General features: G+C 47.3%; 1 protein-coding gene across 4 annotated transcripts in view; it reads right to left on the reverse strand.

Moving 5' to 3' along the window:
• The window catches only part of zeb2a (zinc finger E-box binding homeobox 2a), a 56498-nt gene extending 30473 nt beyond the window's left edge, over positions 1-26025 (reverse strand). For 2 of the 4 annotated variants that reach the window (XM_041950108.1, XM_041950105.1), the window contains exon 1: positions 24391-24748. In XM_041950108.1, the coding sequence (XP_041806042.1) occupies positions 24391-24463 (73 nt within the window). In that variant the 5' untranslated portion in view covers positions 24464-24748. Of the gene's footprint in view, positions 1-24390; positions 24813-25866 lie in introns of those variants that run through there. The other 2 variants (XM_041950106.1, XM_041950107.1) reach the window with 2 other exon arrangements.
• Between the last annotated feature and the right edge of the window lie 1371 nt (positions 26026-27396).

Here is a 27396-nt window from a genome sequence, read left to right on the forward strand (position 1 = left end):
TTCAAGAAACATTCAACTACTTCATGTTTCTGCTCTGAGTGGCAGCAGCAGCAGACCGAGGGGTTCAAACTTCGCCTACACTTCGCTGATCTGTGGCGGATCATCGGCGGGGGGGTCAGATAAAACCTGATCCTGATTGACGACGGTCAGCTTCGTGAACTTCGGTCGCTGTTACGTGACCTTCGGCTCAGAGACAGAGTTTCGTTTCAGAAATCGGACGGCTGAGATCAGAACCAAGCAGTGCCCCCAGCTGGTCCGAACGCCCCCGAAACCCTGCTCCTCCACAACTGAAACAAATCGAGCAGCCACATCTGGGCCAGAGCCAGCTCATCTGGTCGACACGTTAGCCGGCAGCTGGGCAGTGCGGCTCAAACATTTCAATCACTGAAGTGATGTCACACGTTGTTCGTACAGCTGAAACACAACGCGGTGCGACGACGACGTTACATGCAACAGTCACGATGTGACGGTTCAGCAGCGTGACGCAGCGTCACTCTGCGATGTGAAGTGAAACAACCACACAGAACTAATGCAACAAAAAGTATCAAATATAACGTCACATAACCGAATGCTACAAAGTGTAATGTACGAGATGTACACAATGATGCAACACAATGATGCAACACAACAAATTACAACGTAACAAAACGTGTGATGAGTGTAAATAATGTAAAAGTGGAATGTCGCAAAATGTAACAGAAACTTTAATGCAACACAACGTAACTGATGAAACGGAGGCAGAAGAAGTTTTACTGAAACGTAACGCAACGTAGAAATTCTTCCTCGAGCCAATTTTCAGCTCAATTAAAATTAAATTAAATTAAATTAAATTAAATTAAATTAAATTAAACAATCGGCAGCATTTCTTCACAGCCCACCCGGCAGCCCCACGTCGTCCACATTCAGACGAAGCAGCGAAACGTTTCAGGGCCTTCATGTGAACACGTGTTAATACACGCACTCATCCTAATATTCAAAACAGGCCCCTCCCCCTGCTTAACGAGCACTAATCAACACACACACACACACACACACACACACACACACACACACAGTGTCAGGTATTGCTTCACATCAGGCTGACTGGTCTTCAGAGGTATTGTGAATCTGTTCCTGGAACAGTTTGCAGTAGTGAAACTGCTGATGGAACCACTTTGACGTTGACTCACAAGACCTCCGTCCACCAAAACCTGCAGCCGGACAGAAGAACCGTGCAAACAGGAGAAAGAGGAGAAAACCACAGCCGTCATCACTTTCCACTCAAACATTCACTCTCAGCTCACGGAAGGTCGACGTTTGGCGCCTTCGGGCAGCTCAGGCACACAATCATCCAATCAGTTTGAATTTCCATCCAGAATGACCGAGCTGACTGTAGGTGAAGACTGTGTGGTCTGGCTGAAAGCTCTGAAACATACAAGTAAGTGGACATTGAGTTGGGATTGTTTCGTCCAATCAATGAGCTCCAAGACGTGAAAATAATTTGATGGCTGTGAAAGGTCCGACTAACTAAAGTGGACTAAAACAGACCTTCACCGACACCTAGCAACAACGTGGTGCTGCTGTACACTATAGCAACCACTGCCATACTGTACTGCCTTAGCAACCAACCAGAAGCCCACAGCAACCACCTGGACCTGCCGGAACAACTGAACAACAGTCCTGATGGTGATAGGTCGTCTTCATGATGAGCTGACTGTAGAAAAGGTGAAAAGAGCCAATTTTTATTTGTTTGTCGATACAAACTCACTTTGTGTCCATCAACCAATAATTGAGCCGACATGTGACTGTAGCAGCCAGTGACGGAGTGTTTTCCAGCAGCGGTGAAACAGGCGGGTTATTAACGGCGGTGAGTCAGCGCCGTAGAGGGGAGGTCTGCTCATCCAGGGTGAAGGACAAACAGGAAGTGAGGTGTCGTTGGAGCGGGTCGGCGCTCGCGGTCACACCTTTGGACTGACAGATGTGTTCATCCATCATGTGACCTGAGAACAACCCCCCGCCCCCCCAGGGCAGACCACCCCCACTCCCTACCCGTGCTGTCGATGGCGTCGAGGCTCAGTGAGGTGACAGGAGCTGACAGGCCCCCGCTGCCCGAGGTCGAACTTTCCAGTCAAGTGGAGGAACGACTGCGGGCCACCTCCGTGCCACTGTGACTCACCGACAGGCTGTGGACCAATCAGAGCCAAGAGGCCACCAGGTCAGGTGGCTGACACCTGGAAACACCTGACTGTAATCTCTGTGTCTACAGGCTACGGTCGTTCCTGAGCTCCAGAGAATCGTTTCACAGGAAAAAAGACGAGTTTAGAGCGAACTGAACGAACGATTCAGGCTGAAAGCTGCCGTCCATGATTTAACTTTTCATGAATCTGTTTGATTCGTCACAGAGACAACAAAACTGACTAGCGTTAGCATGCTAGCAGTCTAACAAAATAAAGCTCAAATATAGCTTTCAGTGTCGGATCAAATTCAGATTGTTCCTGCTGTAAAATCCAGATCAAACAGGATCAGACGGGCTCTTATGTATGGCTGGAACATGGTCTCTCCTTCAGAGAGGATCCAGGGCAAACTGTACGGTTCTTCAAAATAAACTGCCTTAATTAAAATGACCAATAAGCCGCGAGCGCCACAAGTCTTCATCGGAGTCATCGGTAGATGACACAGCGATACTGTGTGTGGATTTGAGTGGGAAGCTGGTTCTCTATCAAGGTGCGAGCCTATTGGTCAAAAACGAGGAAGTGATACAACAGAAGGAAGAAAGAAGGAGGAGGGAAGGGAAGTGAAGGAGAGATAATCCTTCGAGTTAAAAAGAAGACGGACATAACGTGAGCTCCGAGTCATGAAGCAGTCATGATCCTCCAGCTCACCGTGTCAGGACCACGACCTGCAGCGAACGCGCCTTCATTCCGCCATCGAGTAACTAATAATAAATACGCAACATCCACTTAGACTTTCAAAATAAAGCTTGCTGAGAAATATTTCAGACCATGATTACAGTTTGGTCACGTTTAAGATTATTAGCTTAGCTTAACATAAGTACGATGGTTACGTTTGGTACGTTATGTAAACACGTGATGTCACGAGTGTGAACGAAGTTACGTACGTTAAAATAAGGCAACACTGACTGCCTGGTCTCCTGGGTGCTCCACTCATCCATCCACCCTAACCTCCTACTTACACAGACTTTGTCGCTCTTTATACGTTTGGTCCGCACTCTGTAAAATACCCCCCCCCCCCCCCCCCCCCCCCGTTACGTGCTTTGGTGTATATATTTGGCTGCATATTTAGTCTTGAGATGTCGATTCCTTCCTCTGCTGGTAGAAAGTGCAAACCTGCAGACTGAGATTTGGTTCTCAGAGTCTCTGAGGTCTGATTGTGATGCTGCTGCTGTCCTGAACAGAGCAGCATCTCCCCACTGACAATAAGAGCTGAGGGGGAAGTCAGAAGGGAGGGAGGTGGAGAGGTGGGAGGAGGGTGTCAGTACAATGAGTCCAGTGTTACCGCGATGTGGTCTCCATTGTACCTCTGAGCTGAGAGGTGTCTCCACTTCCTGTCCTGGGCTCGCGGCTTCAGAGAAAAACCACCAATCTCTTTCAATCTGAGACAAACATCCAGCTCCCAGTAAATCTTGCTGGTTTCCACACAGACCAGTAGGTCACGTCCTGAGCTGGGGGGCCTCGGGTCAGAGTTCCAGAGAGAGTGAAGACACCTGAACGTCTCAGGGATGTTTCGATCAGGGTGAAAGAAAAGAGGCACTTTGAACAAACGTAAAAACTGAGAGGAGGCGTCCTGTCGGTGGACCAGCGCATGAACAGCGCAGGACAGGATGAAGACAGAAAACCGTGTTGTTTGTCGTCATGGTAACAACCTTAAACACGTGGTTAATGCTGTGAAGCTGTTTGATTCGGTTTAGCCACTAAAACTACTTGGGAAGGTTTTAGTTTCACTCCATCCGTGAGCTCAGTTCAATACGTGATGTGAGTTAACTTGAGGACACAAATGTGACCCGAGCAGCAGCCTCCTGAGGGACGGTCCTGAGTTTGCGTCACACCTCCTCCATATGAGGACATTCTTGCCTATGTCACCTGACGACGATCACCTGACGACGATCTCACGCCATCTGGTAAACCGGAATGTTTGCACAGCAGACATCAGATTAATAATCTGATACCTGGCAGCTGCAGCCTAATTTAACTTGATGAAATCAGGACTTGACTGTATTCTTGTTTGGTAGTCGGATACTTTTAAAAATGTAATCCTGATTATTTCTCTGTCTCATCAGATGTTGGTGGACATCAGACGTGTTGTAGTTTATAAATGTGTCGTCGATAAACCACGGAGGGACTGAATTTTCTGTGAAATAATGAACCCAGATATTCTAATTCCGCTCTCGCTGTTTTTCACTCACACTTCCAGTAAAACAGCCACTTCCTCACGTTCGTCCTTTAACATCATCTGAGCAGCTGAGAAACAAACCCTGGGGGGGGGGTTAAAGGCTTTGAGTGCAGCTGGTGGGCTCACGATCCATTTGTGGCTTTTAACCAGACGGACGAGAGACTTCAGAGACTGAAACAGGCTGCAGGGTCACTGCTTCAGCTGCCGGCAGACATCCGGCTGATCAGTCACCTGTGCACTCAGGTATAAAACATCACCACCACCACGACCCCCACCACCATCATCACCATCACCACGACCCCCACCACCATCATCACCATCACCACGACCCCCACCACCATCATCATCATCACCACGACCCCCACCACCATCATCACCATCACCACGACCCCCACCACCATCATCATCATCACCACGACCCCCACCACCATCATCACCATCACCACGACCCCCACCACCATCATCATCATCACCACGACCCCCACCACCATCATCACCATCAGCAGCAGAGAAACAACTCACACCATCAAACGCTGAATCGCTCCAACAAACATTTGACTTTTCTTCACTCTTCATCCTCATATGTTTTATTTTCAGGGACTAATGGCTCATTCAGCCGCCACGATGGAAACAAGACTTCCTGTCAAAGAGACTCAACTAAAAGACGCAGCAGCAAGAATTAAAAAGACGAAGTGAGAAACGAGACCAGACAAATCATCATTAGATTCATTTCTCAGGATTTATTTCAAAGAGTCTGTTAAAGCGGGTTCGTTGCAGACGTCGAGGAGCCGCCGCTGATCACATGACACACAGATCTGGAAACTGATGACCTGCAACCTGCTCTGTGTTCATGACAGAGGACGAAGGATCGCAGAGCCGCGGTGTAGTCTGAACACACTGGGGGCTGTTCGAGGACCGGCCCTCGCTGTCCCACCCAGCAGATCAGAAACATGACCTGGTTTCTGTTTGTTTCACTTTTATCAGCCATAACTTTTCTTCTGTTTTCTTCTCTTCCTGATAAAAAGGGTTTTCCACAGTTTGCCCCCCCCCTCCCCGATGTTTTCAGGGTTGTTGTGTTGAAAGTTGACATGACGACTGAGCAGCAGCAGAGAGGAGGGACGCCTCAACTTCCCCAAACATGAGATTACACAACAAGTCGACTTTATTACCTGATCAACACCAAAAACAGTCACTTCTCTTTTCTGAGACTAAACCTGCAGAGGAGGCCAGATGGGGGGGTGAGGTCCCGGGCTTCCTTCAGCCCAGCAGGCCTCGGTCATAAACGCTGGTCCTTTTGTTGTTGCACAGTCGGCAGCAGGACCACAGACAATAGGACAGCCCATAACGCCTCGGCTCTGAGGCGGCAGGCTGAAGTCACACAGGACAGAGAGCGAAGCTGGAGGAGCTCAGTCCACCTTAAAACCAAATCAACCCCCGCTTCAGATTCAGGAGACTGAAGTCAAACATTCCTGCTGCTGCTGGGTGCAGATATTTCACTGAGAGGTCAGCATGAGTCTCAGCTGAAGGTGAAGAAATCACCTGTCAGGTGCTCTGAACACATCAGGTGCTGGTAAAATGATGAGGGGATGTCGTTACTGTGGGATCACTGTACAGCTGCTGTTTCAGGTCGAAGCTGTGGAGGAAGATGATGTTCAGTCTCACCTACAGAGCTCTGTGTGCTCAGTTGGTCCTGCACCAGCACAAATAACCATGAGAACGCGGTTCAGATCTATAAGAGACCTGAAGCTAATCTCTGTCACACAACACAAAGTGTACATCAGCTGTAACAACACGATGTTGTTCCTGAAACACAGAATGTGATCAGTCGAGGTCCTCGCCAGGTGTGTTCAGGTGTCAGAACGATGAAGCAGCTCAGTCGTCCCTGTGGAGGAGCGTCTTCCTGTCTGTGTGACGGCGAACGCTTTAACAGGGTTCATTGATCTGAACGTCACTCTGCCTCTGAGCGTCTTTCATTTTATTAATTACTGTTGAAATCGTTTCCTTATGACCGAGCTGCACACACACACACACACAGAAACGCACGTGCGTGTGTGTGTGTGTGTGTCAAAAAGTCTGCCTGCCTCCCAGAGCCACATGTCACCTCAGCTGTTTGACAAATGTAAATAAATGAAGTAAATTAAATCCTGATTTTAATTAATTGATTTGAGATTTTGCTTTAAAATAATGATACAGAAAACAGAAATAAATGTTTCTATTGGGAGCAGACGACATCGACACCCCCTCAAGTTCACTGCCATTCGAGTGCACGCTTTGAAACCCAAACCCGTCCTGCTGCAGTCAGAACGGGGGACATTTGAATCCTCTCCAGCCACACTCTCACTGCACTTCAAAATAAAAGCCTTTTATCCACCATCCTCTCAACCAATTAAAGCATTTAAGCAAAGCGGACTCATCATCAGACTCGTTTCTGTGCTGCAGTTTTCTCAAGACTCCTTCTTTTTACGTCCCGAGAGAGTGTGAGTAGTCGTAAATTAAGAGAGGAAGAAGAAGAAGAGGAAGAAGAGGAAGAAGAGGGATTTGTCGCCGCCAACAACATGAAGAGTCTCTGAGAGGCTGTTCACACACTGACTGACTGTATTCACTGAAACCTCGACACAAACACTTGTTGGAAGTCCAGGAGAAGCTGTTTGACAGTCTGCAGTGACCAGAAAACACATTCAGCCTCTGGGCCACAAACTAACTGTTCGTTATTGTAAAACCATATGTTTCATCAGACAGTCGCAGGTTTGAATCATCTCTTCAATGAAAACCGTCCTGTTTGTATTTTTACAGTATCAAAGGAATGATTGTTGTCCTGTTGCCATGGATTCAACCCTCCTTCAATCAATATATGCAGTATTTCTACACCAAAGAAAAGTACAAACAGAACCACACAGACAGTGAACTATTTGTGTTTCTGCTGCTTCTCACATGAAAACTTCAAGTCACGGAAAGATTCTGCTTCTTCTGCTCAATGAAAAAAGTTTTATTTCTCGCAGTGAGATTTAAAAACCTTTATCGTTTGGTATTAGTAAAAAAACTCAACACAAATCCAATGAAGTGAAGCCGTGCAGCTTGAAGACCAGTCACATGGTTTCTGTGGAACCAATCACAAGGCTCTGCAGAAAACCACTCTGACTTCTTTTCCAGACCAGATTCTGTCCAGTGTGAACTCTGATCTGTCAGTTTGTGGAGCAGTTATGGTCTCTGGCCCGCATCAGTGGATCAGATGGTGAACTTTTGCCCAAACGCAACACTACAAACCACGTGAGACTGTTCACTGGTCAGCTGTGTCTGGACCAGGAGCAAGAATGTAAACGTGGGACGAAGGTGCTGATGAAGGTGCTGATGAAGGTGCTCTACATTACACTCGTCCAGGTGTGACATCGATTCGTTCTGTGGCGATGAACACACCTGACCACAGGAGCCGTTTTGTTTGAAGCCCAGCATGTGGATCGGATCGAGGTCGGATCACCTCCCACCACCAATGCTCTGCTCAAGAGCTTTATTGGGACCAGACCACCTCGGTAAAGGGTCTCGGCCTGGTTGTTTGGTCTGCGCCGGGGTTCGACTGACGGCTGTCACTCCAGCTCAAACTGACCGGGCTAACGCGCCGGGTTTAACCAACAGGTAGGTGTGAACGCACTCTGAAACACCTCCACAGAGAAGGTGTGAGAAAGAGAAATGAAGTGTCACAGAGCTGCAAGGCGACATAAGTGAGCCGATCCGGAGAGAAACTGAGGACTGGACCAGAGGTTAACTCCTGACCGTCTGTCTGTCACACAGCTGCTGCACCGCTTCGAGTCGCTCGTCCTCTTTTACATTTTCACACAGAAACTTCTTGAAAACGTTCAGCTTCTTCTTCTCCCTCCTGAATGTTCCTCTGATTCCTAAAATCACTCATGTTTGAAACGTTGAACATTTTAAATTCACACTTGGAGTGATGCAGCTTTCAGCGCTTCCACTTCGGCTGCTTTCACTGTTTGTACTTTGACGGACTGACTGACTCCCGGCTTTCTGGTGGGACGCTGCTCTCTGACCAGTTTCAATATTAACTTTCAGGGAGTCGAGAAGTAAACGACCCGTCCGGACGTACGTGCACAGCTGAGCAGTGCCACAGATCATCGTCCCCCATCCAGACACCAGATCAGTAAGGTCCAACACTGATGATCCCGATCAGGATGGGGTTCAGGACTCTGAACAGACCAGTCCACTTCATGGACCTGACTTTGTGCACGAGGACACTGTCATGTTGAAACAGGAAAAGACCAAACACAAACTGTTGACACGAAGCTGAAGAACACTATTGTCTGAGTGTCATTGTGTGGCGCAGCACCGACTCGACCGGAGGAAACTGACCCGGACAGACCGATCCGATCAAGATGCCACAATGGAGACATCTGGCCACAGTGGATAGAAATATTCAGCCAAGCAAGTTTCTCTGGAAGCTGAGTTTTACTGACAGCTGCAGCTGCACGTGAAGACGACTAATTTAACTCAGTTTAAAGGATCATAAACTAACGATGCACGTGATCCCAAAAATAAAAGAAAACACGATTTCCTTTCCAGTTTGAGTTTCCACTGATGAATCAATCAGAGATCTCACACTGAAGCATGAAACACCAAGACGGACAACAAATCCTCACTATCTGAGCATTTTCTAAAATCTCCTGCAGTCGAGAAAATGAAACTGGGCTCTGCCCGACGATCTCAAAACCACTTCGACAAACTCATTTCTCCTCCTTTCAACCAGCAAACACTCCGTCTGTCAGCGAAGAAGGTAGGAAGGAGGCAACGTTAGCGAAGTGGGAAGTGTGAAAGAAGAAAAGGAAATAAAAGAGTGCGAGGGCATAACGGGAAGGTGTGTGTGTGTGTGTGTGTGTGTGTGTGTGTGTGTGTGTCTGTTTAAAGTGTGTGTTCTCAGAAACAGAAGAAGAACCAACAATGTGGTGACAAGGTCAACAAACCCCGTGAAACAACGTGTCAGCAGATTACAGCAGCCAGCAAAGGGAACTCGGTCTCAAGGACACTTCAGTGTCGACACAGAAAAGAGGAAACTCTGCATGCGTGACTGTTTTTATCAAGTTTGGTTCCTTACCTGCTTTTCACACCACGAGTTTGTTTCAGGTCGAGGCGAAGCAGCGGAGCCGCACCGGAAACAGAGAAGAAGAAGAAAAAGGAGAATTAGATTTTTATCAGTAAATAAAATGACAGCAGAGTCTTCGTCCGCAGAGTTTGGACAGCAAACGAAACCCTTCACTTCCACTGAATGTGAGTCTAGAAGCAGAGGTGATAGAGCGTCTCTGCTCTCATGCACTTCATGGTCTTCATTAAACTGAGCTGTTGTCAGACAAAACGACACTTTAAGAAGAATTCAACCTGAACTTTGGGAAATTGTGACGTTTCACTTGATATGTTTGATAAAATGAGTACTGGCAGTAATACGACAGGTTTTATTTTCATAACTGGACCCCCGGAGCTCAGCACGCGACCCACAATTCATCTGGAAATCAAATCCAGACGCAAGCCGAGCCGTCAGCTGACACCCGGCCCTGAATCACACTCAGGGAACTGCAGGAGCCCCCGTACTGTTCAAAAGAAAGAAAGGACACGGCTGCCAGACATCAGTGAGGAAAGCACAGATGCTCTGAGTGATTTTTGAGCAGCTCCTCGGTGAAGTTTAAGGTGAAAACACCTCCAGTCCCGGCGGCTCAGCGTCCTTTGTTCGTGTCGTTGTGGCTGAAATAACGACCGCTGTGGATCGACTTGAATGGGGCCTACAGTGCAGACACATCCAGGTCTTATTGAATTCTCTTCTGGTCTGCTGCACGTACACATAAGTCGGATGGTAATTATCGTCTGGTATCGCTTGGATCAATTTGCATTTAACCCAGATTTCAGGACCAAAGAGGATTGTGGCGCATCAAGCCACGACGAGACAACACAGAATCAGGGACAGGAAGCCATCTCATCGTCTTCTCTATTCTTTCATCTTTACTCAGAGATGAAAAACATCTTCAGCTTCAGCTTCACTTCAGCTTCTTCTTTCTGCTGAAGCTCCATTTAAATCACTGTGTGCACATTTCAGTTTAACGTGCCAGACGTCCAGGACAAAGGAGGCTCCTGAGATGGCGTGAAGACGCCCCCCACCACCACTGCCCGGGGCAGGCTGTGTCCACTGGGTCACCTAGTTCTGCCCCAGAGGGGGGGGGGGGGGGGGGGCTTCTTTTCCCAGCCTCATTATGAGTCTGGAGCATGGAGAGAAAGATTCAGGTGAACTGGTTTACACAGGGACTGGACAGACTCCCATTACTCCCAGTCTAACACAAGTCTGTCTGATTTACTGTGATCTAACACGACATCCTCACAATAATCAACAACACTGTCGTTGAGTGTTAGCATAAAACTAGCTACCAGTTATCACTCATCAATGAAGTCTATTATCATCACTCCTCATTAGGTTTCACTAAACTGCTAACAGTCATCTACCCCCCCCCCAACATATTGTTGAGCAAGTGTTAGCATGGAGCCTGCAATCATTAAGTGTTAGCATGGAGCCTGCAATCATTAAGTGTTAGCATGGAGCCTGCAATCATTAAGTGTTAGCATGGAGCCCACTATCACTTATCACAAGTCTGACTCACAGGAAGTAGGCTGCTGGTATAAGCCTGCCATTGGCCAATGATTTCAGTGGTTCCTCCCGTTCCTGTTTCCATTCAACAACTTCCAAGCTAGCAACCTTCATGGCTGCCAGGCCAGCTTGGTTCTGTTGCTGGGCCTTTCCCATTTTACTGCCATTCCTGTAGACCACCTTCCCACATGGTCCACCCCCCCCCCACTAAGGGCACTGTCACTGCATCCTGGGCTTAGCACCACTCAATATGATTATGATTGGTTTTAGAAATGCTAACATACCGGTGCGTTCTTTCCTCCTATGCCAGAACAATAACGGCCGGCTCTTTCTCGCCTCTCAGCGCTGATAGTGCTAACATGAAGTGTGGAGATAATGTAGCTGGTCATAAAGTTTAAGCATGATGCTGACCCTGTAGCCCTGTGCTAAATGTTAGCATGGAGTCTGCTATTACTCAACATAATGTAGAAAAAAGTAGGATGAAGACTGTCACTGCTAACAGTCAAAGTCGCACTTATCTAAGCGTTGGCATGTAGCTTACTATTAGCTGCAATGCTGAAGTTTAGCGTTTTACTGACATGACTCACCACAATGTTAATGCTAAACTAAAGTTCAGTGCTGAGAATAGCTTAAATTGTTAGCATGAAGTTAACTATCATTTGAATAAGCAGGTGCTGAAGTGCTAGCATGAAGACCACTTTCACTAGCAATATGCTGAAGTGCTAGCATGGGGCCTATTATCACTCCAGCAATGTTTGCTAAACTGTTAGCTTGTAGCACAGTGATCATTTTGGCTGACCACGGACCCGTCACAAAGCGAACACTGATGCTGGCCTACACTGGCTGCATGACATTGAGGTGTAGCTCCAGGGTCCTGACGGTGTCCATGCTAGCTCTCTGGGACCACGTTTTAAGATCCACTGTGCTTTTCCTTCCTTTTCAGAGCGTCTGCAGTGAAACACGTCAAAAACGTGTACGTTTGAACGTTGTTTCCCTTTAACCTGGTGTACACGAGTGACCCTGACTGACCGGATTTGGGCTTTTTCAGCGCGAGTTATTGATTGACCCGGTTACGCCTGTTTTCCTGTCACATCATCATCGTTGTATCTCATCCATGCGTGAACTGATCCAGACTTTAACATGCTTCATCTGTGTCACATCGATCCGACTAAAAACTGATCAGAGACACATGGCAGTGACTGTGCCACAAACACTGATATAAAGCGCAGCGTAAACACACAGTGAGCGCAGAGGGAAGGAGAGAAAAGGAAAAGCACACACACATCAATGACCTCCATTGAAACGGGTCCCTTTGAGCGAGGAACAAACAGCCAATGAGCGCGCACAAAGCCGGCCTTTCAAGTTCATCTGGACTGATGTAATAAAATTGACACATGGAGTCGGTTGAATTCTGGGGCGCCTGTTACCTAAACTCTCATTTCCAAAGCACTGTCACCTCCCCTCACTGCAAATGAATCAATTACAGAGCAGTATAATCCTGTTAGGGGGGAGATGAATGCATACCTCCCCGTTGGCAGGTGCTGGCAGGCTGAAGGGGCTTATTGGAGCAGGCGATATCAAAGCTGGGGGTTTTATCTGCCACATTAGAACCACTGCAAACCAGCGAGTACAAGCCGCTGCGCCTGCGCTCGCTGTCTTAGCCTACACAATGAAATACTATTCAAAATGGTAACGTTAGAAACAAAACCCGAGCGCATCTCGCTGCAGATTTAGAGACCAGTGGAAGAATGAGGCCGGCAGCTCCTCTGCTGCTGCTGCTGCTGCTGCTGCTTCACACATCTTGAATCCAGTAAATGTAAAGTGTTGTTGCAGCTCTTCATCACTCTGTGATGTTTACACCAGTAAAATGTTCAAATCACATCATTTCCTCATTGTTGCACCATTTCATCAAAGGAAATATTCAGCACGTCTGCACGTGAGACACTGAGTGTCCCCTCAGTTTTCAGGGGCTCAAAGTCCTAGAACTGAAGTTCTGCTACTACAAAAGGTTGTACCACCACACCGACAATTCTAATTCAGGGGAGTTCTAATAATTCTAGTTCTAGATTTAAAGAACTGGGTTGTGCTAGAACTAGAACTCTTACATAGTTTTTAATATATTTTCTTCTTTTTTATTTTATATAGTAAACATTTCTTCTTGCTTGTATAATATGTACATATAAATGTAGTCTACTTTTTATTATGTATTATGTTTTTTTTTTATTTCTCTCTCTGTTGCTGTTTTTCTTCCCGCTGCTCTCACCTGCTGCTGTAATTTCTATCTTATCTTATCTTATCTTATCTTACCTTATCTAATATAGTATAGCACAGAGCTTCATAAAGTTTGAGGCCTATAATTAGAATTATAATTGTGGTGTTAAAGCCTTTTCTAAAACTCGATTACAGACTCAAAGATCTCTCTGAAGATACTAAATCCACTTTTCTGTCGGCGGTTCTGATGGTTTGGATTCGAGGACTGGCTGCTGAACCTCAACACTCAATGCTTAATTATTGGTGAATCATTTCTTTAGAACCTTCTCTGTCGGTGACGCATCCAGCTCGGATTACGTACGCTGGTATCAGAACCAGAACTTTCTAATGACTCTCAGCGATGAAGACGAGCAGCTGGTAACAGTGGAGGTTTATTGTCAGGTACAGTTGTTACTGCTGGAAGCTACAGAGCAGCAGAGGGGTGAGGGTGGGGGTGGTGGGCGAGTCGGTGGGAACCAACAATCCACCCCATTGTTTTGGCGGTGGCGCTCCTGGGCGCGCTCAGTTTGACACATTCACAAGGTCCAATCTGTCTGGCAGCGGCGGCCGACATTCTGAAGCACCTTGTCAGATAACGCCTGAACCGCAGCGAGGAGCGGCCCGGGGGCAAATAATGAAACCCAACAATGACGGAGGGGCTGTGTGCAGCCAAGAGGGGAGGACTGGGGGGGAGGAGGGGGGGGGGCGGGGTCAGAGACAACAAGATGGAGGGAGAGAAAGAGAGAGTGGGAGGAAGAGAGAAAGACAGGAGGCGGGGGGGAAACAACTAAAGCCCCGGGTTCAACCTCCCTCACCCCCTCCCCCATCCTCCCCCCGCCGTCGGCCCGGCTCACCCAGACCATTGTGCACCCAGGGGGGTTCAGGAGACAAATAGCCGCATGTTAACCACGTTTGACAGGCTGCACAAAAGGGGACACCTCGGGTCCCATGACGCAACCTGTACAACCCCCCGCCACCACCGCCCCCATCAACATCACCACCCAAACACAGGAGCTGCAGGAGGACAGTCCCACTGAGGACAGACAGGGATGAGGTCCAGTCTGGACAGGAAGTGGGATCTGCAACATTTATCAGCCAGTCACTTTCAGAATAAGAGCTTCATCAAAACTAAAAACAACACCCCCGTCAGAAGATAAAACTGGATCATCCACAGTGAAAACAGCTTAATCTGCTCAGAGGATTAAAGTTCCTCATGTACAAACATGGACGAGTGGAGATAATCAGAGAGCCCCCCCGCGGATCGATAGCTGATATGTTCTGATCAAACTGATGCTGACGAGCTGACTGTGACCCCTCAACACGTCAGCTGACGGTTAGCCTGTTAGCATGTCGGCTGACGGTTAGCCTGTTAGCACGTCAGCTAACAGTTAGCCTGTTAGCACGTGTTGTGTCTGGATTCCTGCATCTCTGACAGTTCTGAGTCTGTTTTCATTACGATGCATTCGTAGTTTTCTACAGCGACATGTTTCTGCCGTTTTAAATCCCTGCTAGCTGAAGACGATGCAGTGTTTGGATATTTCAGGTTTGCACTTTGAGTCCTTTCCTGCATCGAGACAAACTTTTGCTTCTTTCTGGACGATGTCGGTGAATCTTTGACGCGTCTGTCTGAACCGCGTCTCTGTCTTCAGCTGTGATAAATCACTGTGGACAAAAGCAGGAGAGTGAAGGAGAATGAAGCGTCTGTCAGCCACAGTTCAGGCTGAAGGCTGGGAGGATATTTGGGGCTGGGGGTGTGGTTTTGGTGGGAGGGGGGATTATTCTCCTCTGCTAACCTTTTCAGCTCTGCCTGCTCCTTTGATGGCTGACAGGACTCACAAAGGCACCTGCCCCATCCCAGAGTGTCCCCCCCACCTCCCCCTGCTCTCCTCCCCTGACCTGACCGGCATTCCTGGCCTACAGGGGGTCCTCCCCATGGCTACCTTTACACAACCCCCCCGCCTCAAACCAAAGTCTGGTAATCCCACGGCAAACACGGTTGCGCCGGCTCAGAAGCGACGCACGAGACTTCTCGCAGCTGCTCGGCGAAGGTGGACGACCGAAGCGGCCCGTCACCGTGGGAACCGAGCCGGGAAAAAAATCACTGAAATGGGTCGGTCCAACGGGGTCGCTGCAGATCTGAAGGTGCATAAAGCTGACCAGAGCTGAACATCAGCACCAGCTCAGAGAAAAACTGGCTTTGATGAACCGAGTCTCACTCGTGGAAACACGAACGGAAACGTTCAGAAAATGTGGTGATGGTGCGTTTTGGAGTCTTCTTCAATGACCAATGTGCATTTCTGAAGCACTTTAGACAACGAGATCACTTTTCCAGACAACAGCACGCTTCAATTACGTCATACGACGGCACATTTTTGTGTCTTATTCTATGAAGACGAGTTTGTGTCAGTTTCAATGCAGATGATGAAGGAACACTTCAGATTTCTCTTTGGCCAATGACGAATGTCTTCTTTCGCAGCAGCAATGCAGTTTTGAATCGTTTGTCATGTAACCGGCTTTGCAAAGTTTAATTAGCTTCAGAGGTTGAAGAAGTCTCAATGCTATAAAGACGCTTGGACAGAAACGTCAATATTTGAGGGCACAGAAGCCCTCAAACCAGTACACTGCTGGTTTCAGAGGGTTTGGGGACACGTTTCACCTAAATGCAGACTTGTGTCATGAATATTTTCAGCATTGAGGTAAAGATGACAACACACACACACACACACACACACACACACACACACACACACACACACACACGCACACACACACACACACACACACGCAGAGTCCCTTTTATTCCCAGTTAATCAAAACTCTGCCGTCACGCTCGTTTAGCTCAATAAAAATGTCCGACAGCCGTAACCCTCATCAAACTCCGGCTGTCATTCACGAGCAGAAATGTGTTTGAGTCCATGAAACTCAAGACACCGCCCCTGCGTCGGCTCCGCCCCCTGGGGACAACCAATCAGAGGAGGCTTGGAGGTTCCTCTCATCAACCATCGCTGCGGCGACGGTTGATGGTTTTAGCTTGAAGATGTCTCAAACTGGCGTCACTTCATTGAGAACTGATGGGACTGAAAATGTAAAGGTGTGATCAGACTTATCAAACTTTAGATATCTGGATATCGATAAAGAAACAAGTGAAACTTTGACGGAAAGTCGTGTCAGATTTTAGACAATGATGATGCATGTTTGTGTCTGTTCTGGTGAAGATGACACTTTTGACTGATGAAGACCATTTTTAATAATATAAAAACGTTGATGATGTTTTTATCTTGTTTTTTATGTGATAAGCAGTTTAAACTTAAAAATAGCAAAGATTTGTAACATTACTTTCAGTTTCAGACTGAACTTCAGCACATTTTATTTTCATTAATGAGGTTTTCTGAGCATCTGCAGAGCCGTCTAACAGCCCTGTTGCATTGTGGGTAACAAAGTACTGTAAAGTAAACGTCACGCTGCTTTCTTCTTGATCATCTGATGTTGGACTCTGGGTCGTCTCTCTGGTGGTCACGCTGCAGCTCAGCAGAGGTGGAGAAGTTTCCTTCAGACCTCAGACCGGACTCCGCGGAGCAGCTTTGACAGGAGTGTCAGCTCAGATACCTCAGACTCGGGGGTCAGTTCAGCAGGACTTCTCCCCGAGGCTGGCGGGCCGCACCGAGCGGCGCTCCTCAGCCTCATTACTTTAATTGGTAGATCTGTGACCAGGAAGTGGCGTCCCTTCCCCGCTGATCTGATCTGGCCTGAGGAGATTTTCACTGAGAGGACGGAGAGTCCGAGTGGACGGACGAGTCCTCCTGAGCCGAGGAGGTGAAAATCTCTGACCATCAGACACAAACTCTGACGGAGAGGAGGAAAGTTATCGTGCCAATGAAGAAGAACGAATCGACCCTTCAGCTGCTCTCAGGACAAACCAGGAAGCTGACGACTTCCAGTCCAGTTCAAAACCAGGTTTTACTCTCGAATATGAGAAACACAGGAAACAGGTCTGAGTGTTCTGGCCTCAGAGGACCAACGATGACTCGGATTGTTTCACTGCAGTTTTTAGTCTCTTGACGACGCAGCGATGCAGCGGTCGTCATTTTTCAGGATGGTGCGCTTTTTTGAGTTGTTTTCTACGTTGACGACACATTTTTCTTTCTTCATACATTTATTCCAATTCCAGCGTAACTCTACGAAGCGTTTTTGTGTCTTACGACACATTTATTTGCTGGCAAACATTCTGAATCTTTGCAGTGATTTGTGAGTCACTTTTGACAATAATGATCGCTGCATTTCTGAGCCGCCGACAACGAAACACAACTGTTTCTACAACGTTGACGCATTTTTGCACCTTCTTCCGTGACGACTGAATAAAGATAATAATGCATTTCTAAACCGTTTTAACCGTGTCAACGGTGCACTTTGTTGTTTCCTGTTGATGCATTTTTGTATCTAGTTCAATGATGACTATGCAACAGTCATTTTCACTGTTGAAGTTTTCTCTGAGCTGATATCCAGCTGGTTGCAGCCGCACGTCGACACACTTCTTCAAGTCTTCTGACACTAAATGCAGATATAAATAACCTTTTGCTTGTGTTCTGGGTTGTGGACAGATTTTAGCTGAGAATCAGCTCCAGTTGTCAGCTGTCAGGCTGACTTTGGCCCGGCGTCGACACCCACACCTTTACCAGAGATTTCATCATGAGCCAATCACCTCCTCCGTGCCCGAAACGATTAAATCCCCTCGATCCTTTTCTCAACATCCGCATTCACTTTTTGTTACTGACAGATGACTGTCAAATTGACTGACTTTGAAGTCTCTGATGTCTGAGCCTCCTTGAATGCAACATTTAGAAGACTCAGACTGCTCACACCTGACACTGCACCTGTCCGCTGCTGTCATGAGAGGTTCATGTCAGCGCAGAAAACACACATGGTCATAAAAAGCAGCGGCGACAGATGACAGACGAAGGTTGATTTCATTGATTTTAAACTGATCTAAAACAGGCAAACAGAGGTGGGCGGGGCCTGGAGCCATGGGACAGAGGTACAGGGGGGCGTTCGGGGGGGTCGAGTCATTCAGCCGTACGCTGGCGGTCTGGACACACAGATGTCATGACACCTTAATCCAGCCATCCGTTATTGATTGTTCCATATGTCTGTGACCTTGCCGCGGGAGCTCGGCCAATCAAACGAACCGCTCCTATGAGGGCGGGGCCAATGGGAACAAGAGCAGCAGATTCACTCTGAACCTGAACAGGTTTATTTCCCTGCAATGACTTCCTCTCTGACAGGGTTAAAAACTTCCTGTGACAATCAACAGTCAGTGTGTCCAAATTATTTTGTCACATCACACCTACACCTGTTCAACTACACCTGTTCAACTACACCTGTTCTACTACACCTGTTCACCTACACCTGTTCAACTACACCTGTTCACCTACACCTGTTCACCTGGAGCCAGGGGAGGCAGACGTCCAATAATTGGATGATACAAAATTTCAAAACTGAAAACATGAAAACTAAGAAAAAAATAAAAATGCTAGTTTGTAAAAAAGTGGAAAAACGTGCCTTCTAAAAGACATCAGGAGTAAAAAATACAGGAAAACATCATAAAGAGTAAAAAAATCCAACAAATACAAAAAGAAAATTGTAACAAAATGGTAAATTACAATTTGTTAAGAAATGTGGCAATAAATATAAGCTAAGTAGCTAAGCTAAAAATAAAATAAAACTTTTAGAAGTACGGTAAGTTGGATAATTTAAAAGAGTTTAAAATAAATTATTTTAAAGTGAAAATTGTAGAAATCATTTTTTTTGTATTTTCAAAGATATTTGTTTTAAAACTGCAGGACGTACAACAAAAAATGAGATGCATTGTGGGAAGACGACATCCACACAAAAAACAAAAATGTAGTTTTATTGTAGTTTTCTTTTACTCAGATATGAAACTACAAACTGTCGGTTACTGTCTGTCTGTCCTCCAGCTGTGTCTCACTGCTTCCTCTGAGTGTCTTATCAGCAGCGTCCTCCTGCTCGTCCGTCGGCCTGTTGTCTCTGACCTTGCTCAGTCCGGCCTGTTTAGGCTGACGGCGACAAAATGTCACCGTGCGACTGTGAGCTCACTCATGAAGAAAATGTGCACATGGCAACATGAACGGGGGGGGGGGGGGGCATGACAATACACGCATGTCAGTCACCTTGAAACACTCAAACACCAGAGGAGTTTTACACCAACACCATTCCACTGCACTGATGCATCATGGGAGGCGTAGGAGACGTCTGAGGGGTTTTTGTTGTTGGCGGCACAGTGATGAGCTTTGTGTGACAGAAGAAGAAGAAGGAGAAGAAGAAGAAGAAGAAGAAGAAGAAGAAGGAGAAGGAGTGCAGTAATGTGTGTTATCATTGGAGGAAGAAAGCTCTGTGTGTGTGTGTGTGTGTGTGTGTGTGTGTGGCGGCGGGGTGGGGGGGGCAAACAGGACAAACTCGAGTCAACAAGTCGAAGTCAGATCGTCATCCTTCACCTGATCCACTGCGAGTGCTACTGATAATACTATTCTAAATGAATACTTCATGATAATACTACTTCTTACGTACTACTTTATAATTATACTTTATAATGCTAACGGATATTAATACTAATAATACTTCGTCTTTATGAGCTAAAATCCTGATGGAATGAGATGATGGTTGGAAATGTTGCTGAATTATTCTCGAGCTGAACTCAGACTCTGAATCCAGAGCGGAAACAACGTGGAGAAAATAAAAAAAACGAGTAAAGTGGAGAAACAATTCGGAAACTATAATAAAAAAAACAGGAAAAAAATCTCTGCAGCGACGACGAAACCACTCGCCTCGTGAATGATGTCACACAGGTCACGTGACTGTGACATCACTATGACGTGGCAGCTCGGGACCACAGACGTCTCTATGTGTGCGTTTTATTTTGGCGGTGTGGTGGGGGTGTATTAACCATACTTCCTGTTGTTAATATAACGTGTCTGCCTGCTGCAGCTTTATCTGCTGCACCCCCCTGAACAAAGGGCCCCTTCTTCCCGGGGCCCCGGCTCCTCCTCTGCTGTCCAACCAGAGGTGTTTGGTGAAGTAAATCAGCCTAAATCCTGGAGGGGAGGTTAGGACGGGTGAGGAGGGGGGTGAAGGTGAATAAAGATAATCTGCTTTTCTTCACAATAAAACAGCTCTGGGATGGGGGGAGGAGAAAAATTAGGAATTCATATCACATGGTGCATTTTAAACTTGATTCCCGACCTGTTAAGAAGCGGCTGAGCTCCGACACAAAGCTGCCCGACCGGCGGAGGCACGGTACAGCGAGGGGCCCCGGGCTCCGGGGGCCACCGGGCCCCCTACAGGAAGAGCGTCAAACAACACTGGCTGGTTTACACCTGCACTGTGAGGACACGTGGTTCGTTGGGACACTGAAACGGACCTGGAAGGAACGAGCTGCGAGACAAACTCGTTTCCTCACGACGCCGCGGCATCGCTGCAGCGACCAATCAGAGCCTCACATCAGACAATCTGCTTTACTTATTATATATTAAATTATTAGGAAGCCAATGAGGGAACTCATTTCATTCAATGCTTCTTTTATCTGTTTGATCCAGACTGAAGGAACCTGAAGCAACAATTTTCAAATAGAAAACTGAACCTGAACACCTCGAACACTGAAAGAAAACTGACGTACATTCAAAGGTTCTTTCCTTTAAAGGAAGAACTGAAGGAACCTGAAGTGTTTTCCGTCTTTCCTGTCACATTAAAATAGACTTTTTGTAATTTCTTTTATTTTAAGGGAAGTTAGGGAAGGGAAATGTTTCCTTAAGATGCTTCGTGCATTTCTCACGTGCAGACTGAAGGAAGCTGAAGTGTTTCTGACTTTAACAAAACTCAGAGCTTGAAAACACACTTCAAGTTTTTATTACTAATTTCTCTTTTTCAAGAATAATATTCAGGGAAGGACTGAGGAAAAATAAAGATGATTCTAGCTGCTGTTTACAGTGAAGGAACTGGAAGCGTTGTGAAGGAAATAAAACTGTGTCAAGAGCCACTAATAGCTTCAGAAAATTAAGGACTTATTCTATTTTCAAAACCAATTTAAACCAAATGTTTCCTTAGAAACTGTCAGTCTGACAGAAACGGGACTTTACGAGTCTCTGAAAGGCTCAAAAACACATCAGGGTTTGTTTCTTTTTTACTTTCTGAAGATGCTTCATGCAGAGCCCCCCCCCTCTCTGTCTGTCTTAATGTCTCTTGCCCTTCTGTCCTGTAATTCAGCTGTGATTCGTGCATCTGTAACTCTATCCCTCCATGAGCGGGGGTGGTGGGGGGGTCTATATAGGGCACAAACACCTTCACTCCACCTTACATCCTCCTTTCTTTAACCTCACTCTTTTTCCTTCCACTTCACCTCCCTCCTTTTTCTCTCCTCCATCTTTTTCCTGAGCTCTTTTCATCCGGGACGATGCCGAGCCGAGCGGCCCGGCGGCGCTCAGAGGGTCTGAATTGTGATTAAGAACGAAGCGAGAGGAGCTGCTTTTCTTTGTTCTGCCCTCGGGGAGGTGTTTACTGAGGGGGGTGGGGGGAAACGTGGTGGAGCAGATATGAAAGACATTCAGGTCAGCGAGAATGAGAGTGACAGAGCACAGCGTCTCTATCAGAAGACGCTCTGACTTTGGATCTGTGCGGTGCGGGGACGTAAACCTGCCTCTCACATGATCCGGGGCCAACAGGTGCTCAACAAGAACCGGCGACGGGCCGAGCGGGTTTCTGCGGGTTGAAGGGACGGAGACAAAGTGACTAAAGATCCATCAGAGAACTGATGAAACTGTCAGCCAGCTGAGACATGTGTCCTCTGTGTCCTCTGTCCCCAAACCTTCTCTCTGCACATTCACGTAAACACAGAGATTCCATTAATGTTTTCTCCCGGCGTCCTGACGCAGCCCAGCAGGCCGTGACACCGTTAGCTCGTTTCCTGTCGGCTGCAGACCGACTGACTAAAAAATCTAAAACACCGACGTGAAAAACAAACCTTAACTGCTGTTAATTCAGTCGTCTTTTCTGATGATTTGCTGAATAAAACTGCAGAAACACTGATTTCTGTCGGCGTGTGATTCTGGCCTCCCTGATGGATTCAACACTCGTTGAGTTTGGTGATTATTCTTTAAATCAGACGCCGTTTCCTGCAGCTTAGACTCAGGAAACCATTGAAAACAGACCTTGTGTTTGAAGTTGTCGCAGGTTTTGGGCGACGACGTGAACATGTGATGATTTCGTGGTTGTAAACGCGGAGACGGTAAACGGCGGCGCGGCGGCGGCCTCTGAGTGGACAATGACACGGCTGTGAGACATGTGGCATGAATGGTGCAGCAGGCGGCCTGACACCGCTGCAGGGAAACAACCACCGGCTCCCCTGCATGCCTGAAAACACAGCAGGCCTCCTGCACTCCTGATCCTGGTCTCTGGCTCTGAAGCAGGACTCAAACGGTCCGAATGAACCAGATTCTGCATTAAACGTCTATTTTTCTCTTCTGTCAGATTCTGTTCTGGTGATTTTCTAAGAGGTTATAGTTTGTGTGAGAGCATGAAGAAAAGGCATCCTTCCTTTAAATCTGACAAAAATGCTTTTTATTTTATTTACACGCCACGATTACAGACCGCTGTCACACTGCAGCGTCCATGATGAGAGCAACACAAATCCATCACGGTGAAATATTCTAAAATATCCATTTTACACACAAATCCCCAAAATTCAAGCGACAGATTTGAGTCAATTTAAAATAAATTCTGAGGCTCTGAAGGCGTAAAGATGGAGACAACAAGACAAACGTCAGCACCGAACTTCATCCAGCAAACAGAGAATTAAAAAACAGCAGCCTCACAGCTGGATGAGGCGGACAGACACCCAGAGATGGATCCTGTTACACCAGGTCTTAATCTGCCCCCCTCCACCCCATCAACAACCCCCCGGGACCCCCGAGAGGAGGAGACAGAGCCGAATCCCCACAAGCAGAAAAACCACGAAGACTTCAGAGAGGAAACATTTAAATCGAGCTGAAATTTATCTGAAACGTGTGAACTTTATTTTGCTGAACAAACAGAAAGAATTTAAACTCAAACGGAGAGAATCTTCCTGTCGGCCCGTTTTTCTTTTTCTCTACATTTAAACGACTTTCAGTCAGAAACAAAGCTGAGTGTGAACGAGGCCTCCGCTTTTATTACCGCTGTTAACTCAAGAAGAGAAGCTGAGAGTCCGAACAGCTGATCACAATAAATTCAGATAAAGCTGGTTTGATGGTGACCAGCGGCGGGGGGGACGCGGCTGCAGGCGGACACACGGGGCGGAGAACGGGACCGGCAAAACCCGCAAAAAACTCTGGATCCAAGCAGTTTTTCAAAGGACAATAAATCTAAAAATGAGAAATAAAATAAGAATAAATGGCAGGTTTTTGTTTGAGACTCCGAATAGAAAAAAGAGGATGTCAGCTGACTTCAATTTGTTCATGAACAAAAAAAATAAAAATAATAAAAAGAGTGAACAGAAAAAATATTTTACACAAATGAAAGTCTGAAAAGACGTTTATGACTTTTCTTTAATTTGTCTCAGTGAAGACAAAATAAAAAGAAAGTAAATGTGCGTCACATTTTAAACTCACTAATTGAAGTCATTTTAGAAGAACTCGTGTGTTTCCTGTTGTTGAGCGCGCGCGGCGCTCGGTGACACTTTAACGCACGAATTCACAATAAAAGTGAGAAAAATGTCCCTGAAGTGTGAAAAGACACGACCGGGACTCGGTTAACTCAGCCAGAGTCCGGCCGAGACGCGGATCCACAGGTTCTCACGCGGAGCCGCGGCTCGGATATAACGGTCCCGGCGGGTCCCTGCGGGTCCCGGCTCCGCTCCATCATACACCGGCCCCAGAAGCCCCCGCACAGTCAGCCCTACCCCAGACCTCCACAGGTCCCGTTAAATAACTTTTCCAAGTCTTTTGTCGCGTCCTCGGGACAGCGGGCGGGGACCTCCCGGCGCGGCCCGGGCGGCGGACGGGCGGGGACACCTCACGACAGCGGAGTTTGCGGGAGTTGTTGCGGGACCTGGTGTGTCTGTGTGTGTGCTCTCTTACCGTTCTTCCTCCGGGGGTTGGCCTGTTTTCGCCTCTTGCAGCGGGGACCCTCCGCCATGATCTCCTGCTTCATTGATAAGTCAGTCCAGTCCGCATGGGCTCCTCGATCCGGCTCCGCTCCGCTGCTCCTCCCCGCTCCCTGACAAGCAGCACACACAAAGTAAATCCCAAACCCAGATCCTCTACCCGGACCCCACTTTACTGAGCACTTTAGGGAACTTTCGGAAAAATAAAATCCGTCTAACAAAAAGTCTCCTCAGTTTGGTTTTTAGTTAGTTTGTTTTGTTGGAGAGCGTGCACCGAGCGCACCGCACCGCACCGCCGCCCCGCGTCCCCGTCCGCCTGATCTCTGCTGAGAGGAGCGACTCCGCGGGTCTAACAGAGGAGGAGGAGGAGGAGGGCGGACACACACACACACACACACACACACACACATCGCCACATACACACACACACACATCACAACACACACACACACACACACACACACATCGCCACATACACACACACACACATCACAACACACACACACATCACTACATACACACAAACACACACACACACACACATACACACACACATCACTACATACACACACATCGCCACATACACACCCAAACACATCACAACATACCAACACACTCACACACACACCACAGCACACACATACACACACACATCACAACATACACACACGCACGCACACACACACACACACACACACCAGAAGAACTTAGCGACTTAAATGATAAACTTGTGGATTTTGTTGCGTCTCTTTTCCAACCGACGCAGAAAGTGACGCCGTTTTTCTGTCCCTAATTTCATCTGCGAGGCCTCATCGATCACCGATCACTCATCGATTCGTGTATCACGAAGATCTCTCCGTGACAGAATCCGTGAGTGTGACGGGAAATGTGCGGTTATATAAGCTGCGGTGAACTGAGGCCTGCAGTTGTGTAATCTGTGTGCGCAGGTCAATAAAATCAACACATGCTGATCAGGTTTGGATCAGGTTTGGATCAGGTTTGGATCACGTCTGTCCTCCATGGAAACGGATCAAACCTGTTGGTGGGTCCCGAGACGCGTCCCAGCCTGGCGGAAGGCTGCAGGAGACTGACTGTGACATTAGATCTGGGGAGCGGGTTCAGCTCTGTCACACTTCTGTGTTTCTGTGAATGTCTGAGCGGGGAGCAGCGGCAGCAGGACGCGGGGACAGGGCTCCTGCTCCCCGGCCGGCCCGCTTCTCTCCTCCCGCCGTCATCTCTGGACGAACTGAGAACTCCAGTCAGCGCTGAGCATCGGTCTCTCTCTGCACCCCCCCGTCCAGCCATCCAACACCTGGAGCGGCAGCAGCGAGCGGGAGCGCGCACCTCTCTCCTCACCTGGCCGCGCAGGTAGAGCAGCGCAGGTAACTGCTGCGCTTTGATTGGCTCCTGTAAGAAAAGCAGAGGAGAGGAGAGGAGAGAGGAGACCTACCGGATAATCACCGTGTTTCCTCCTGCTGAAGGAACAGAAGCAGCGAGGAAAAAATGGCAGGAAATAAAAAAGTGCTACTGCAGCGCGTGCACCCCTCCCTAAAACACTGAAAAAATCTGGATGTTGTCCCGGTGCGTCCCGGTGCTGGAACAGAGCGGTGGCCGGGAGGGGAGCGTCGGTCCGGGCGGGCAGGTCGGGACTGATCCGTGTGACGCCTCCCCGCCGGAGCCTGTCACCGTTTTTCTTTTTTTTTTTTTCTTTTCTGCAACATAAACAGGCGCGAGACGCTCTGCCACCACGCGCCACCTATCTTCACGCGGAGGGATAATTGAGGAGTGTCCTACTCCTCCACCTCCTCCTCGTGCACACCATCACCTCCTCTGATCCGGATCAGTCTTTATCTCTGGTCAGTTGGAGGGTTTGGGCACGAGCTGCCGATTCAAAGCACCCACGCCGCCCCTCGTGCCGCACTGACTGCAAACAAACAGCAGCGCCAAAGCGCCCCATTGGTTCACACAGGTAGATTACCTGCGCAGGTGAGGCCTCTCACTGTTTTCTCTCCACACAGGAGGAGAGGCAGGAGCATGCGCAGACGGGTCCTGTCTAAAAAAAATAAAGAATAAAAAGCAAATCAGCGATCTTATAAAAAATTACATATTAAATAAAATCATCAGATTATAAATAAAAACGTTTTCAAATGAAGTTTCAACTGGATCAATTTAATCTAATGAAATACAGACAAATCAAAAAATGAAGAAAATGAAATATTCAATAGTCAAAACCTTTCAGACATTGATGAGACGAGAAATGAAACCAGCTGATGTTTTTGTCAGGTTGTTATCAGTTTAATTGATGAACTGTTAAATATCGTCGATTTTGTTGATTAAAGAATATAATTTATTTAAACAACAAATAAAAAGAGGAGAATTAAATTTGCTGGACAGATTGAATAATTACAATAAATTATTATTATCAATAATCATAAAATTATTGATAGAACTGATTTAAGACATTTATAAAGAAGTTCTCACAAACACAAAGCTGTTTGTCCTTCAGTGAGCGCGAAGGTGTCATGTGACAGTCATGTGACAGTCATGTGACCACAGGCAGTGTGAGAACGTTTCTTTCCAGGAGCTGCAGCAGTGAAAAGCCTGATGGGAAATGAGTGGCCAATAGATGGAGCCGATCACTTTTATTGATCCACCTCTCCGACGTCAGCGCCATCTGCAGTCGGCTGCTCTGGCCTACGCTGGTCTGCGTTAGCCTACACTGGTCTGTGCTGGTCTATGCCGGTCTCTGCTGGCCTACGCTGGTAGACCAGTAACACCTGAGTCGATCAGGAGCGACGAGCGCTCAGATCTTAAAATATGAAAAGATGAAAAAGAGTCACAGGAAGCTGCAGCAGTCAGACACTCTGAGTTCAAACTCTTATTTTTTAGTGTCATCTCCTCTCTTCCTGTTAGACCTTCAAAATAAAGGTTGCTGTGTGGTGCATGGAGTTGCTTGAAATTAACTGTCAAAATAAAGGTC

Source organism: Chelmon rostratus, chromosome 13 (assembly GCF_017976325.1).
Source record: "Chelmon rostratus isolate fCheRos1 chromosome 13, fCheRos1.pri, whole genome shotgun sequence".
NCBI lineage: Eukaryota > Metazoa > Chordata > Actinopteri > Chaetodontiformes > Chaetodontidae > Chelmon > Chelmon rostratus.